General features: G+C 35.1%; 1 protein-coding gene across 2 annotated transcripts in view; it reads left to right on the top strand.

Annotated features, from left to right (window-relative positions):
• The window catches only part of VCL (vinculin), a 106973-nt gene that overhangs the window by 30630 nt on the left and 63550 nt on the right, over positions 1–12793 (top strand). For both annotated transcript variants that reach the window (XM_077124863.1, XM_077124862.1), the window contains exon 2: positions 9177–9247. In XM_077124863.1, coding sequence (XP_076980978.1) covers positions 9177–9247 — 71 coding nt within the window. The remainder of the gene's footprint in view (positions 1–9176; positions 9248–12793) is intronic.

The raw sequence follows: 12793 nt of genomic DNA, 5'->3' as shown, positions 1-12793 counted from the left end.
CTTAATCACTCGGTACCATTAGTTCAGTTTATTTGTCTAAGGATGTTTTATTTCTTATCTCATTCTCTTCCCACCACCTAGCGGGCACATAGTTGGCACTTGCTGCCTGTTTATTGAATTGAATGGAATCAAACCTCAAGAATTAAAGGCAGTTCTCTGAAGAAGAAAATAAAAAAGAAATGATTTTAGCAGTGACTAGAACCAAGAAATCAGAGTTTCAGCACTAGAATAAAATTTGGAAGCAATAAAATGCATTATTATAAAGTTCAATTCCTCTAAAAGGGTTGTTTTTAAACGTTTACCTGAAAAACCTGCTCAGAACTGAGATTCTAAGACCTATTTATCATTCTTTCTCCTGTACTTTTTTTTATAATCCTTCAACGTATAGGTCTTTTTTTATAGAGGGAATAAGATTTATTTTAAGATTAAAAATTAGGCATCTGATTTAGTTGAATCCCATAATCATAAAACATAAATAAAATTTACAGGAAGTGAGTGCCTTTAAATTTTATCATTTTATACATTGTCTTGTTCCCCCAAAGAATTTGAGGTGGTAAATGAGGACTTAAGGTAGAAATAATAAATTTAAAGATACATTTCCTTTACCTGAGAGGCTAATAGGGAGTTTGGTCAACTTATAACAGACAAGGAAGGAGACATCTAGCTGCATCCTGCAGTGTAGAAGATATATTTGAGTGATTAAATGACTTGCTTGAGGTCATATAGCTGTTTGTTGGCTAAACTAGAACCAGAAACCAAGTCACAAATTTCCATGCATGTGCTCTTAACAGGTGTAAAACATATGTAAAACATAACACTTAACATATGTGAAAATATATGGCCTTTTTTCCCTATCATATGTTTTCATGACCTTTACATTCAAGCCCTGGTGCTGCACAGGTTCAGGAAGCACCTGAGGGTGTCACTGACCTGCTTCTTTGCAAAGCTGTGGAAGCTTACCTATACTGCTAGTCATATGCTACCTCACAGTAAGGCTGAATTCCAGGAATAATGTTGTCCTGCAAGCCAGGAAAATCCCTGCTAGTTAACAAAGGGTTTTATGAATGAATCTTTCTTAATTGTTTGCTCTACCGTATGTTTATTTGGAAAAGAGGGTGCTATAGAAACTGTTTCTATTTTGATAATATGGGGAGGGAGGAGGAAAGCGCATTTCCCATTGTCTCCTGACTGATGGTTTAGAGACTTGAAGCTTTGTCTTCTGCTCTCCCGGACAGCCTTCTATGGTTGTTCCTATAGAGATGCTTTACCGGATCTGTACATCTTTAGAAACTGGCTTCTTGGAAGTTCTTGACGCGATACTGTGGTGATAAATACCAAATTGGAAAGATCTAGAACAGAGTAAGACAACCTTTGAATAAATGGGCACATCGATTTACATAATCCTCTCTGCCTTCATTTGGCATACAAATTTCCCTTCCCAAGGTAATTCCGGTTTACCTTTCTGGCATCATTTCTTTTGCTGAAGCCACATTAGCCTGTTTTTCTTGTCCAGACACACCATGCGCTTAGACACATCTAGATCTTTGCCTGTGCTATTTATTCTTTCTGCTTGGGCTATCTGTTCCCTCACTTCTCTACCTGGCAGTTTATCTTTTACCAAACTTTTCTGTCTTCTGTGAAAAGAGCATATACCAAAGATATACATGGAGGTTAATCTAGCAATGCTGTGAAAACTGGTTTACAAGAAGGAAGAGTGTGGAGACAGGAAGACCAGTTTTTTTTTTTTTTTTTAATTCTGATGGTTAAGTGGCATCTCATTTGATTTTTTCTAAAACCCTTTTTTATTGTGAAATATAACATATATACAAAGAAAAATACATTTCAAAGTACTTTGTAACATGTAGGTTCAAAGTTTTATATGGGATACAGCTCCACAGTTTCAGGTTTTTCCTTCTAGCTGCTGCAAGACACTGCAGAGAAAAGGAAATATCAATACAGTGATCAAGCAGTCATACTCATAGGAAGAACAGTTTTAGGAGACAATGAAAGTCTTGTAGATCTGTGCTGTCCAATGTTGTGGCCAGTAACCCATGTGAAAATTTATTAACTTATTTATTTTTAAACATTTTTTTATTGTGAAGTATAACATACATACATAAAGCAGTAGATTTCAAAGTACATCATAACAAGCAGCTTTAGAACAAATTTCAAAGTTTGGTGTGGGTTACAGTTCTACAATATCAGGATTTTCCTTCTAGCTGCCCACTGTAGGCAAAAAGAGATGTCAATATAATGATTCAGCAGTCAGACTCATTTGTTACATCCTAACTTCTCTGTTATATCTCCTCCTTCTCCTTTGATCCTTTTCCCAGTCTTTAGGGATATCTGAGTTATTCTAACTTTTTTTCATGTTGAAAAGGGGTGTTGACAATATGGTATAGAGCGGTGGAACTAGTTGATGTTCTTGGAGAGGTTGACCCCTCTGGGTTTCAGGGCTTATCTGGCCTAGGAACCATCTAGAGGTTGTAGGTTTCTGGAAAGTAATATTAGTGAGTGAAACTTTTGTACAGTCTCAAGTAGAGCCTTAGGTGTTCTTCAGGGTAAACAGGAATGGTGCTGGTTGGGCTGGCAAACTGTGGCGATTAGCAATATCTAGCTGAAGCTTGTATAAAAGTAACTTCCAGAATAGCCTCGTGCCTCTATTTGAACTCTCTTAGCCACTGAAACCTTATTTTGTTACATTTCCTTTCCACCTTTGCTCAGTAACATGTTGTCAATCCCATGGTGCCAGGGCCAGGCTCATCCCTGGGTGTCACGTCCTGCGTTGCCAGGGAGACTTTCACCCCTGGATGTCATGTCCCATGTAGGGGGGAGGGCAATGATTTTCCTTGAAGAGTGAGGCTTAGAGAGAGAGAGAGGACACATCTGATCAACAAAAGAGGTTTTCTGGAAGAAAGTCTTAGGCATAACTGTAGGTAGGCTTAGCTTCTCTACTGCAGTACAAAGAGGAAGCCTGAAGATCAAGGGGTTGGCCTATTGACTTCGTAGTCCTTAATGTTTGAAAGAGTATCAGTGGTTTCTCCAGTGAGAAAGTTAATAGTCCTATATGTGGCAATTTAAATTTAGATTTAAAAAAAAAAATTTTTATTGCTAAAACCAACATACAATATATGTTATATTATACAATAAAAAAGTTTTAAAAAACCAATAACATACAAACAAACATTCTTAACATACAAACATTTCATACATGGTGTATAATCAGTGGCTCACAATATCGTCACATAGTTGTGTATTCATCATTAGGATCCTTTTTTAGAACATTTGCGTCACTCCAGAAAAAGAAATAAAAAGAAAAAAGAAAAACCTCATACATACCAAACTCCTTACCCCTCCCTCTCATTGACCACTAGTATTTCCATCTGCCCAATTTATTTTAAGCTTTGTTCCTCTATTATTTGTTTATTTACTTTTTATCCATATTTAAAAAATATTTTTATTATAAACAACAAACGGACATACCAAACATTCTTGACATGCACATATTTTTGACATACAAACATTCTTGACATGGTTATAATCAATGGCTCACAATATCATCACATTTTGTGTATTCATCACCATGATCATTTTTTTGAACATTTGCATCTCTTCAGCAAAAGAAAGAAAAAAGAAAAAAACGCGTACATGCCATTCCCTTACCACTCCCTTTCATTGACCACTATGACCACTAGTATTTCAGTCTACTCAATTTATTTTAACCTTTGTTTCCCCTATTATTTGCTTATTTTTAATATGCTTTTTTTTTTTTTTTTTTTTTTTTGCATGGGCAGGCACCGGGAATTGAACCCGGGTCTCTGGCATGGCATGGCAGGTGAGAATTCTGAAACTGAGCGACCATCACACCACCCTATTTATTTTATTATCCGTATTTTTTACTCATCTGTCCATACCATAGATAAAAGGAGCACCAGACACAAGGTTTCCACAATCACACAGTCATGGAGAAAGCTATATCATTATACCATCATCTTCAAGAAACATGGCTGCTGGAACACAGCTCTACATTTTCAGGCACTTCCCTCCAGCCACTCTAATACACCATAAACTAAAAAGGGGTATCTATGTAATGTATAAGAATAACCTCCTCGATAAAGAAATCTCTCAGCCACTGATGCTTTATTTTGTCTCATTTCTCTCTTCCCCCTTTCAGTAGAGAAGGTTTTCTCAATCCCTTGGTGCTGAGTCCCAGCTCATTCTAGGATTTCTGTCCTGCATTGTCAGGGAGGTTTACACCCCTGGGAGTCATGGCCCATGGAGAGAGGGGGAGGACAGTGAGTTTGCTTGCCGTGTTGGCTGAGAGAGAGGTCACATTTGAGGAACAGAAGAGGTTCTCTGGGGGTGACTCTTAGGCCTCATTTTAAGTAGGCTTAGCCTATCCTTTTGCAGGGATAAGTTTCATAGGGGCGAGCCCCAAGATCGAGGGCTCTGTCTGATGATTTAGTTGTGCCCACTGCTTGCGAGAATATCAGGAATTCTCCAAATGGGGAAGTTGAATTTTTCCCCTTTCTCTCCATTCCCCCACGGGGACTTTGCAAATACTTCTTTATTCACTATTCAGATCACTCTGGGATTTATCAGGGCATCACACTAACCTGGACAAACCTACAAAATCTCATGCCCTATTCAACATAAATTTAGATTTAAATGAATTAAATGTGGCAACTCAGTCCCTCAGTTGTACTAGCCACATTTCAATTGGTAACCACATGTAACTGGTGGCTACTGTATTGGGCAGCACAGATGAAATAGAACGTTCCCATCATGACAAAAAGTCCTATTGGACAGCACTGCCCAAAATCAATTCCCTAAGTAAAAATGGCATTCATTCTAAATATTCATGTGTTATGTGTTATATCTTATAAATAGGACCATTCATCATACCTAAACTATTTCTAGGCTGAGTGTATTGAGAACTGGAGAGATTGTGAATACTATATACAGCTTAGAATAAAGAATTTAGTGCCATTACTTAAAAACTAAAAAAAAAAGCTTTTGTCCTGTTTCCTTTGAATATATGTTTTTATTATCTATTCCTCTTTCCCCATTTACATGCAATCTTACAAAAGAGGCATAAAGTAATTAAGTAAGATTTATACTTTAGTAATAACCTCTGCTAAGGTCAGAATGTTTGCTATTTGCAAACAGTTTTAATGGTTTTACTTTTTGATGACAAATCTTTGTCACATGAGCCTTCTAGCATTGCTGCTTTTTAAGACATTTCATTTAAATCATTTCATTTATAAGATCTAGACATTTGATATAGAAATAATTTTTTTAATTGTGAAAAATAACATGTATACAAAAACAATAAACTTCAAAGCACACCACAACAATTAGTTGTAGAACAGATTTCAGAGTTTGGAATGGTTACAATTCCACAATTTTAGGTTTTTACTTCTAGCTGCTCCAAGACATTGGAGACTGAAAGAAATATCAGTATTAATGATTTAGCAATCATACTCACTTGTTAAATCCTATCTTCACTTTATCTTAACAGTGAAGAACTCCACATTCTCCTTTGATCTTTCTCCCAGTCTTTAAGCATATTTGGGCTATGCCCATTCCAACTTTTTCGTGTTGGGAAAGGCTGTCAACAGTTTAGGATAGAGGCATGGAATGAGTTGATGTTCTGGAGAGGCTGGCCTCTCTGCATTTAAGGACTTATGTGGCCTAGGAACCCGTCTGGAGGTTGTAGGTTTTTGGAGAGGAATCATAGTGCATGGAACCTTTGTAGCGTCTCAGATAAAGCCCTAGGTGTTCTTTAAGGTTGGCAGGAATGGTTTTGGTTGGGGTTTGGCAAACCATTAAAAGTAGCAATATCTAGCAGGATAGAAGTCATTTTTGATTTCTCTCTTTCTTCCAGTCCTTTCCTCACCTCCTCCCTCCCTCAGTCAGTAGCAAGTCCTTTTAGTTCTGCCTCCCCCAAAATAACACAATTGTGATTTTTTCTTCATCTCTACTTTCATGTCTTGTTCTAAGTTGCTATCCTCTGTCCCCTGGATTACTCTAGTTAATAGTCTCCCTGCTTCTTCTCCTGCCCCCTACAATCAGTCCTCCATCTAGCATGCAAAACAAACCTTTAAAAGGTAAATCATATAATATCAATCTCTGTTTAGAATTCCTGCTTCTTATTGTACTGAGAAAAGATTTCAAATGCTTTACTCTGCCCTAAAAGGCTCTTTGCAATGTGTCCCTTGCCCTCTTATCCAACCTCATCACCACCCCATGCCTCTCTCATTTACTAATGTCAGCCACCTCTGGCTTTCAGGTTCTTTGAATACACCTTGAACACATGGAACTTATTTTCATTCCCTGATCTATCCCCAGTACCTAGAACAGTTTGCACATGAATAAACAAATGAATAATTTCCAAAGGAGGTATAAGAGGAATTCACCCCCTGCTTCCTCCTTTCCCCCTCTCTGTGTAATATGTTAAGCAAAAGGAATCACCATGTGATTCTAGGCCCTTTGTATATATATATTTGGCTTTTTATTTTTTAAATACCAAAAAACACTAAACAAACTCAAGCATTCCTATTTTCATCATTCTGTTCTACATATATAATCAGTAATTCACAATATCATCACATAGTTGCATATTCATCATCATGATCATTTCATGGAACATTTGCATCTATTCAGAAAAAGAAATAAAATGAAAACAGAAAAAAACTTTATATATACCATGCCCCTTACCCCTCCCTTTCAATGATCACTAGCATTTCAAACTAAATTTATTTTAACATTTGTTCCCTCTTTTATTTTTATTCCATATGTTCAACTCATCTGTTGACAAGGTAGATAAAAGGAGCATCAGACACAAGGTTTTCACAATCACACAGTCACATTGACAAAGCTATATCATTATTCAATCATCCTCAAGAAACATGGCTACTGGAACACAGCTCTACATTTTCAGGCAGTTCCCTCCAGCCTGTCCATTACATCTTGAATAACAAGGTGACATCTACTTAATGCATAAGAATAACCTCCAGGATAACCTCTCGACTCTGTTTGGAATCTCTCAGCCATTGCCACTTTGTCTCATTTCACTCTTCCCCCTTTTGGTCGAGAAGGTTTTCTCAATCCCTTGATGCTGAGTCTCAGCTCATTCTAGGATTTCTGTCCCATGTTGCCAGGAAGGTCCACACCCTGGGGAGTCATGTCCCATGTAGGCAGGGGGAGGGTGGTGAGATTGCTGCCCTTTATATTTTAGTGTGAACCGGTGACTTTGTGGCTGAACTTCATCTTTTGCTTCGTGGAGTCATGGCCTCCAGCTTTTTGAATGGTTGGTTTTAGTTGGAAAATAAAGTGAACAATACATCTGGAAATATTCTGTCATGTTTTGATCTGAGAAACTCCAGAGAACCAGCTGCTGATTTGAAAGGCTTTTATTATGATACAGATGGTCTATTGTCTACAAAAGCACTGGCTATTACACAGTGGTATATGTGTGCTGCTTTTTCTGAGCTATTAACTTGAGAAAAAACTTGTATTCATTAACTTATGCATGACTTGTATTCTCTGAGAATAGTTTTTTGTATTATATTCTTCAGCTAATTTACTGTTCTTTTAGAGATTTTCTTCCCTTCTCTTTCTTCTTTAGACTAAATGAAAAGTTAGATGGTTAAATAGCAGATTTGAAATATTTTCCATTCTAGTGGATTGTAAAAATTTCAAAAACTGCATTAAAATGTGGTTTATATTTATGACTTAATACTTTTAGTTAGCTCTAGGTTGATAAAATGTGTAAATTTTACTGCTTATTGTATTAGATTTACTTCTTATAGAGTAATTTATAATACTTGATATAGTGAAAGAAAAACTGACATCCAAGCCTTGCATAGGAAAAATCTTGAAGAAAGTATGTGTACCATTTGTGGTAGAGTAACACACATTGTATATATATATTCAATCTGATTTCTGTGATTTTTAAAATATTTTGATATTTCTTTTTGTTTTGGGCCATTCTATTTGGAAGATTTATGTATAATGACAGAAAATTACTAAAATTACGTAGGAAATAATTGCAAGTGAGTAAACTAGAGTGACATTTTAGCCTTTGAAGTTACAAAAATTGTATATTCGCATTTTAGAAAATGATGAAAATAGGAAATGCGCATCCAGAGTCACTCAAAATTGCCCAAACATTAATTAATACAACAGCTATTAACATTTTGTTTTATATTTTCAGTGTTTTGCCTTTTACATACGGACTTTTTGTTTTGTTGTTGTTATAGTGTATTTATTATGTTTTTTCTCTCCTTTTGAACAAAATATGTCATAATGATTTCCCCAAAGGACTGAATTTCCATAACCATTGCTTTCATGGCCCCATAGTACTCAATGTGAAAGATATGTCATAATTCATTTAAACTGATCCTTACTGTTAGGTAAGTTATGTTACACTTTATTTTTTTAGTTTTTATAACTAATAATAGTGAATACCATTATTCCCATACTTGATATTATTACTTATAGGTGGAATTCTTAAGTATGATAATTTTTATGATGCCTAGAACACATTGCCAGATGGCTTCCAAACAAAATATACCAGTTTACATTGCTACCTGTAGGGTGTAAAGCTACCTGTGCCATTGTAGCATTCAGCATTATATATATATCATTTCCTTTTAAATTGCTCTGTTATTGGGGAAAAATACCATGATGTTTTATTTTTGATTACTAGTGAAGTTGCATGTTTGATTTCTAGTTTCAGAGTCATAATTGTTTCAAGTATTTTTCTCAGTCACAGTAACTTCTATTTTTTTCTGTATAATCATTTTAACCTATTTCACTTGATCTGTATACTTCTCTATAGTCTTTTAGAGATATGCAAAGTTTATCAATGAAATACACATATTTTCAGTGATGAAATTATCTTTTTTTTTCTCACAATGATACCTTTTAATTACTTACTCTGGAAAAGGGATAAGACAACGTCATGTTTGTACTCCATATTATTATCAAGTATATTGTAGAAGTATATTATGGGAACAATTTTAATAATTAAAAAAAGTCCATACGTTTCCTTCATATTCAGAAACCTCAGTGATAGAATATGTGGAAAGTATATGCTTCAAATAAATCTAGTAATAGTTTTTGAAAGCCTGAAAATTTAGATTTGAATTTTGACTCTTTTTCCCCCATAGGTTGGAAAAGAGACTGTTCAAACCACTGAGGATCAGATTTTGAAGAGAGATATGCCACCAGCATTTATTAAGTGAGTAATTTAAAAAGTTCTGTTGTAAATGGAAGTAGTTCTCTAGTTAGGAAGGAAAAATAACTGATTCTAGGAGCAAACCCCTTCCCCACCTTTAAAAAAAATTTTTTTTTAATATAAAACTTCTGTCTGCAGTTGAAATTTCAACTTTTCATCTTTTCCACATTCAGTTTTCCTACTGTTGATTTTGTAGGATAAAGGCAGTGTATTGCCTGCATACTCAAATGACCAATTCCTGAGACAAAGGAGTTTCAAAGAGAAAAAACGTTATTACTGAGTGCATAGCAGAAGATCAGATAACCTATCTGCCCAAAAATCTATCTCCCCAAACTGCAGTAATTCTGCTAGTTTTATAGCATCAAAAAATGGGCAGCTTTTAGGATAACATCACATAGTAGTATATTTATCACCATGATCATTTTTTAGAACATTTGCATCACTTCAGAAAAAGAAATAAAAAGAAAAAAGAAAAAACTCATACATACCATATCTCTCTCCTCTCATTGACCACTAGTGTTTCCATCTACCCAGTATATTTTAACCTTTGTTTCCCCTATTTTTTCTATACCCCTTACCACTCCCTCTCATTGATCACTAGTATTTCAATCTACTCACTTAGTTTTAACATTTGTTCCCCCTATTATTTATTTATTTTTAATCCATATTTTTACTCATCTGTCCATACCATGGATAAAGGGAGCATCAGACACAAGGTTTTCATAATCACATAGTCACATTGTGAAAGCTTTATCATTATACATTCATCTTCAGAAAACATCACCCTATAATTATTAATTAGAGCATGACTTCTGAGTTTTGCTTTCCACAATGGAAATAACTCAGTAACATAATCTGACTACAGCATGTGTGAAAATGAATTGTATACTAACTTGGAGATAAGGGAATAACAGATAAAAGCTTTTAAGAAATGATTGTAACGTATTTCAGTTGCATTTTAAATTTATTATATTTTCATATCGCTTAATACTGCGACAAATAATTTTCATACTCCCTGACCCATCCTAAATAAAATGAGCAACAATACTAATTTGATTACGTAAATTCTCAGGTTATTGATTGTGATGTGTTTAGTTGATGTCTTTGTTCCTTGTGGCAGTCAAGTTGTAAATAAAGGTAAAGACTGATACTAAGGCAATTAAAAAACCAAAAGCAGAACTCCTACCAATCAATAAGAACAAGGCAATATTATTCAGTAGAAGCAACAAAAAAGTGAACAAAGGATTTGAGTAGGCACTTCAAAAGAGGGAAATCTGAATGGCCAATGAACGTATGCAAATGTATTCAATTTCATTAATCATCAGAGAAGTGCAAATTATTTTATTATAAACCTCTAATTCAAAAGTCTTACAATAGTCTTACAATAGTCAGTTGTTGAGGAGGATGTGGAGCAACTTGAACATTGCTTTTGGAACATAAATTGGTGCAGCCACTTTGGAAAGCAGTTAGGCATTTAGTAAAGTTGACGATAGGAAATTCTACTTCTTGGTATGTTCCTTATAGAAACTTGTGCACATGCATCCTGGGATCCATATGCAAAACTGTTTACATCACCATTGTTCATAATGACCCCCCTGGTCTATCTACTGTAGAATGGACAAAAACAATGATGCTAGAGTCATAAATTGGAATATTAATCTGTAATAAAAAGGAATGGATGAATCTCAAAATAATTGAAGGAAATGAACATTATGTAGCTAAATAGAAAGAATGGTTCTACTTATTTAAAGTCCAAAAACTGCAGAAGTCAAGTATATTGTTTATGGATATCTATTTATATTGTAAAAATATAAAGATAAGCAAAGAAATAATTATCACAAAAGTCAGGGTAGTGTTACCTGTGGGAGGAAGAAGGACAGTTATACTCAGAGAGAGACGAAACACAGGGGAACTTCTGAAATGGGAATAATGTTCTGTTTCCTGACTTAGATGATGTTTTATGTGGATATTTGCTTTATAATTATTCATTCTATTATACATATGTTTTATACACGTTTCTCTATGTATGTTATATTGCACAATTTTAAACAAAGCTAAAAGTGTTTTATTTTTGTCCTCCTTATGTTCTGTTATTTCCATTGAACAGATGCAAAATTTTCCCTCATGTTGATGTCTTCTTATTTCTTCCTTGAGTGGGTGCTCCTACAGAGCTACATTTCTTTTAATTCTATAAAACGTCTCCATGTGTCAGGAAGGTACAGGAAGCATCTGCTTTTTGTAAAATCTGTTTTGTGGGAGTATCTTTTTGACTTGCCTTTATTGAGCTTGGCCGTCTTCAGGGTTCTTCCCATCTCTAAACCCTGTGAGTCTACTTGGCGTATGTAGCCATTCCATCTGTGTGGTAACATTAAGAGGAATTAAATTTGGATTTACCTCATAATTAAAAACACATCTCTCATTTATATCAGGCTGTCCTTCATACCTAGAAGGTACAGAGCATGGTGAGATGGTGTACAGAGTGTTTCAACGTCAGGGGGTAGTTGGACTACATGGCCCCTAAAAAAAGTAGTTTGTGAATATTATGTGGTTTGGTAAGTGAATTTCAACAGGAAAGTCATTTTGCCTCATTCCCAGAGATATATTCTTGAAATAGGCTATGTGCTCTCACAGGCTTCTTGGGGATTTAGAAAATTAAAGAAAAATGTGCCCTAGTCATGATAAATTTTTTAAAAAGTAACTAATATAGAAGTTAAAAACCCCCACAAATCTTCACTGGTCTCCATTGGTATTAATTGGGGCACCAACCTCTTACTCTGAAAACTGTAATTAAAAGGAAAGAATTAAGCATTTATTTTGCCTTTCCTGTACAGACTTTATTTCAAAGTAATCTAACAGCCTTTGTCAGTGAGGGGATTCTAACCAATATATATATAAAGAATATATATATATAAAGAAGGGATGACAGAATTGTGTAATTTTAGCAAAACAGCTGATTTCATCAAGGGTCATCAGTGGATAAAATCAGTCAGGGATTTCAACCTTCATCATGCTATGTGGAAAAACCCTCATCTCTGTGGAGACTCAGGGAAAAACAGTATATTATGACCAACTCAAAAATTTACTGAGCAATTTTTAAAAAGTACGTAACTTAGTCTGCCATACTCTGAAATGTTACTTAAAAATAGCTTAGGGTACAAAGAACAATATGGTTGTGGTTGTTAAACACATTTGGGAGCAGATAAATATTCTGCAATTTAAAGCATGATTCTTCTTTATACTTTTTTTTTTTCTTTTCTTCAGAATGAAACATGAAGCAGAAAATAACTTCAGTGCTTTAACTTGGAGGGGGAAGGGACAGAGAGGGAAACAGATGGAAGCAATTAATGATATCCTTGGAGCTGTTGAGTAGGACATTCTTTTGAACTGTTTGGTTGATGTTTGGAAGTTTCTAGGCTATGATAGACTGACGCTTCCCCCGTATTCTACTTTTACAAGGATTTCTAAATAGTGACTGCTTGGGCAATACTAGAGAATAAAATAAGTTAAAAAGTTTATTCTTAGATGAACCTCTGACTCTAGAATGTTAGG

The sequence above is a fragment of the Tamandua tetradactyla genome, chromosome 13 (genome assembly GCF_023851605.1).
Source record: "Tamandua tetradactyla isolate mTamTet1 chromosome 13, mTamTet1.pri, whole genome shotgun sequence".
NCBI classification, from domain to species: Eukaryota; Metazoa; Chordata; class Mammalia; order Pilosa; family Myrmecophagidae; genus Tamandua; species Tamandua tetradactyla.
This window is presented reverse-complemented; position numbering and strand designations above follow the sequence as displayed.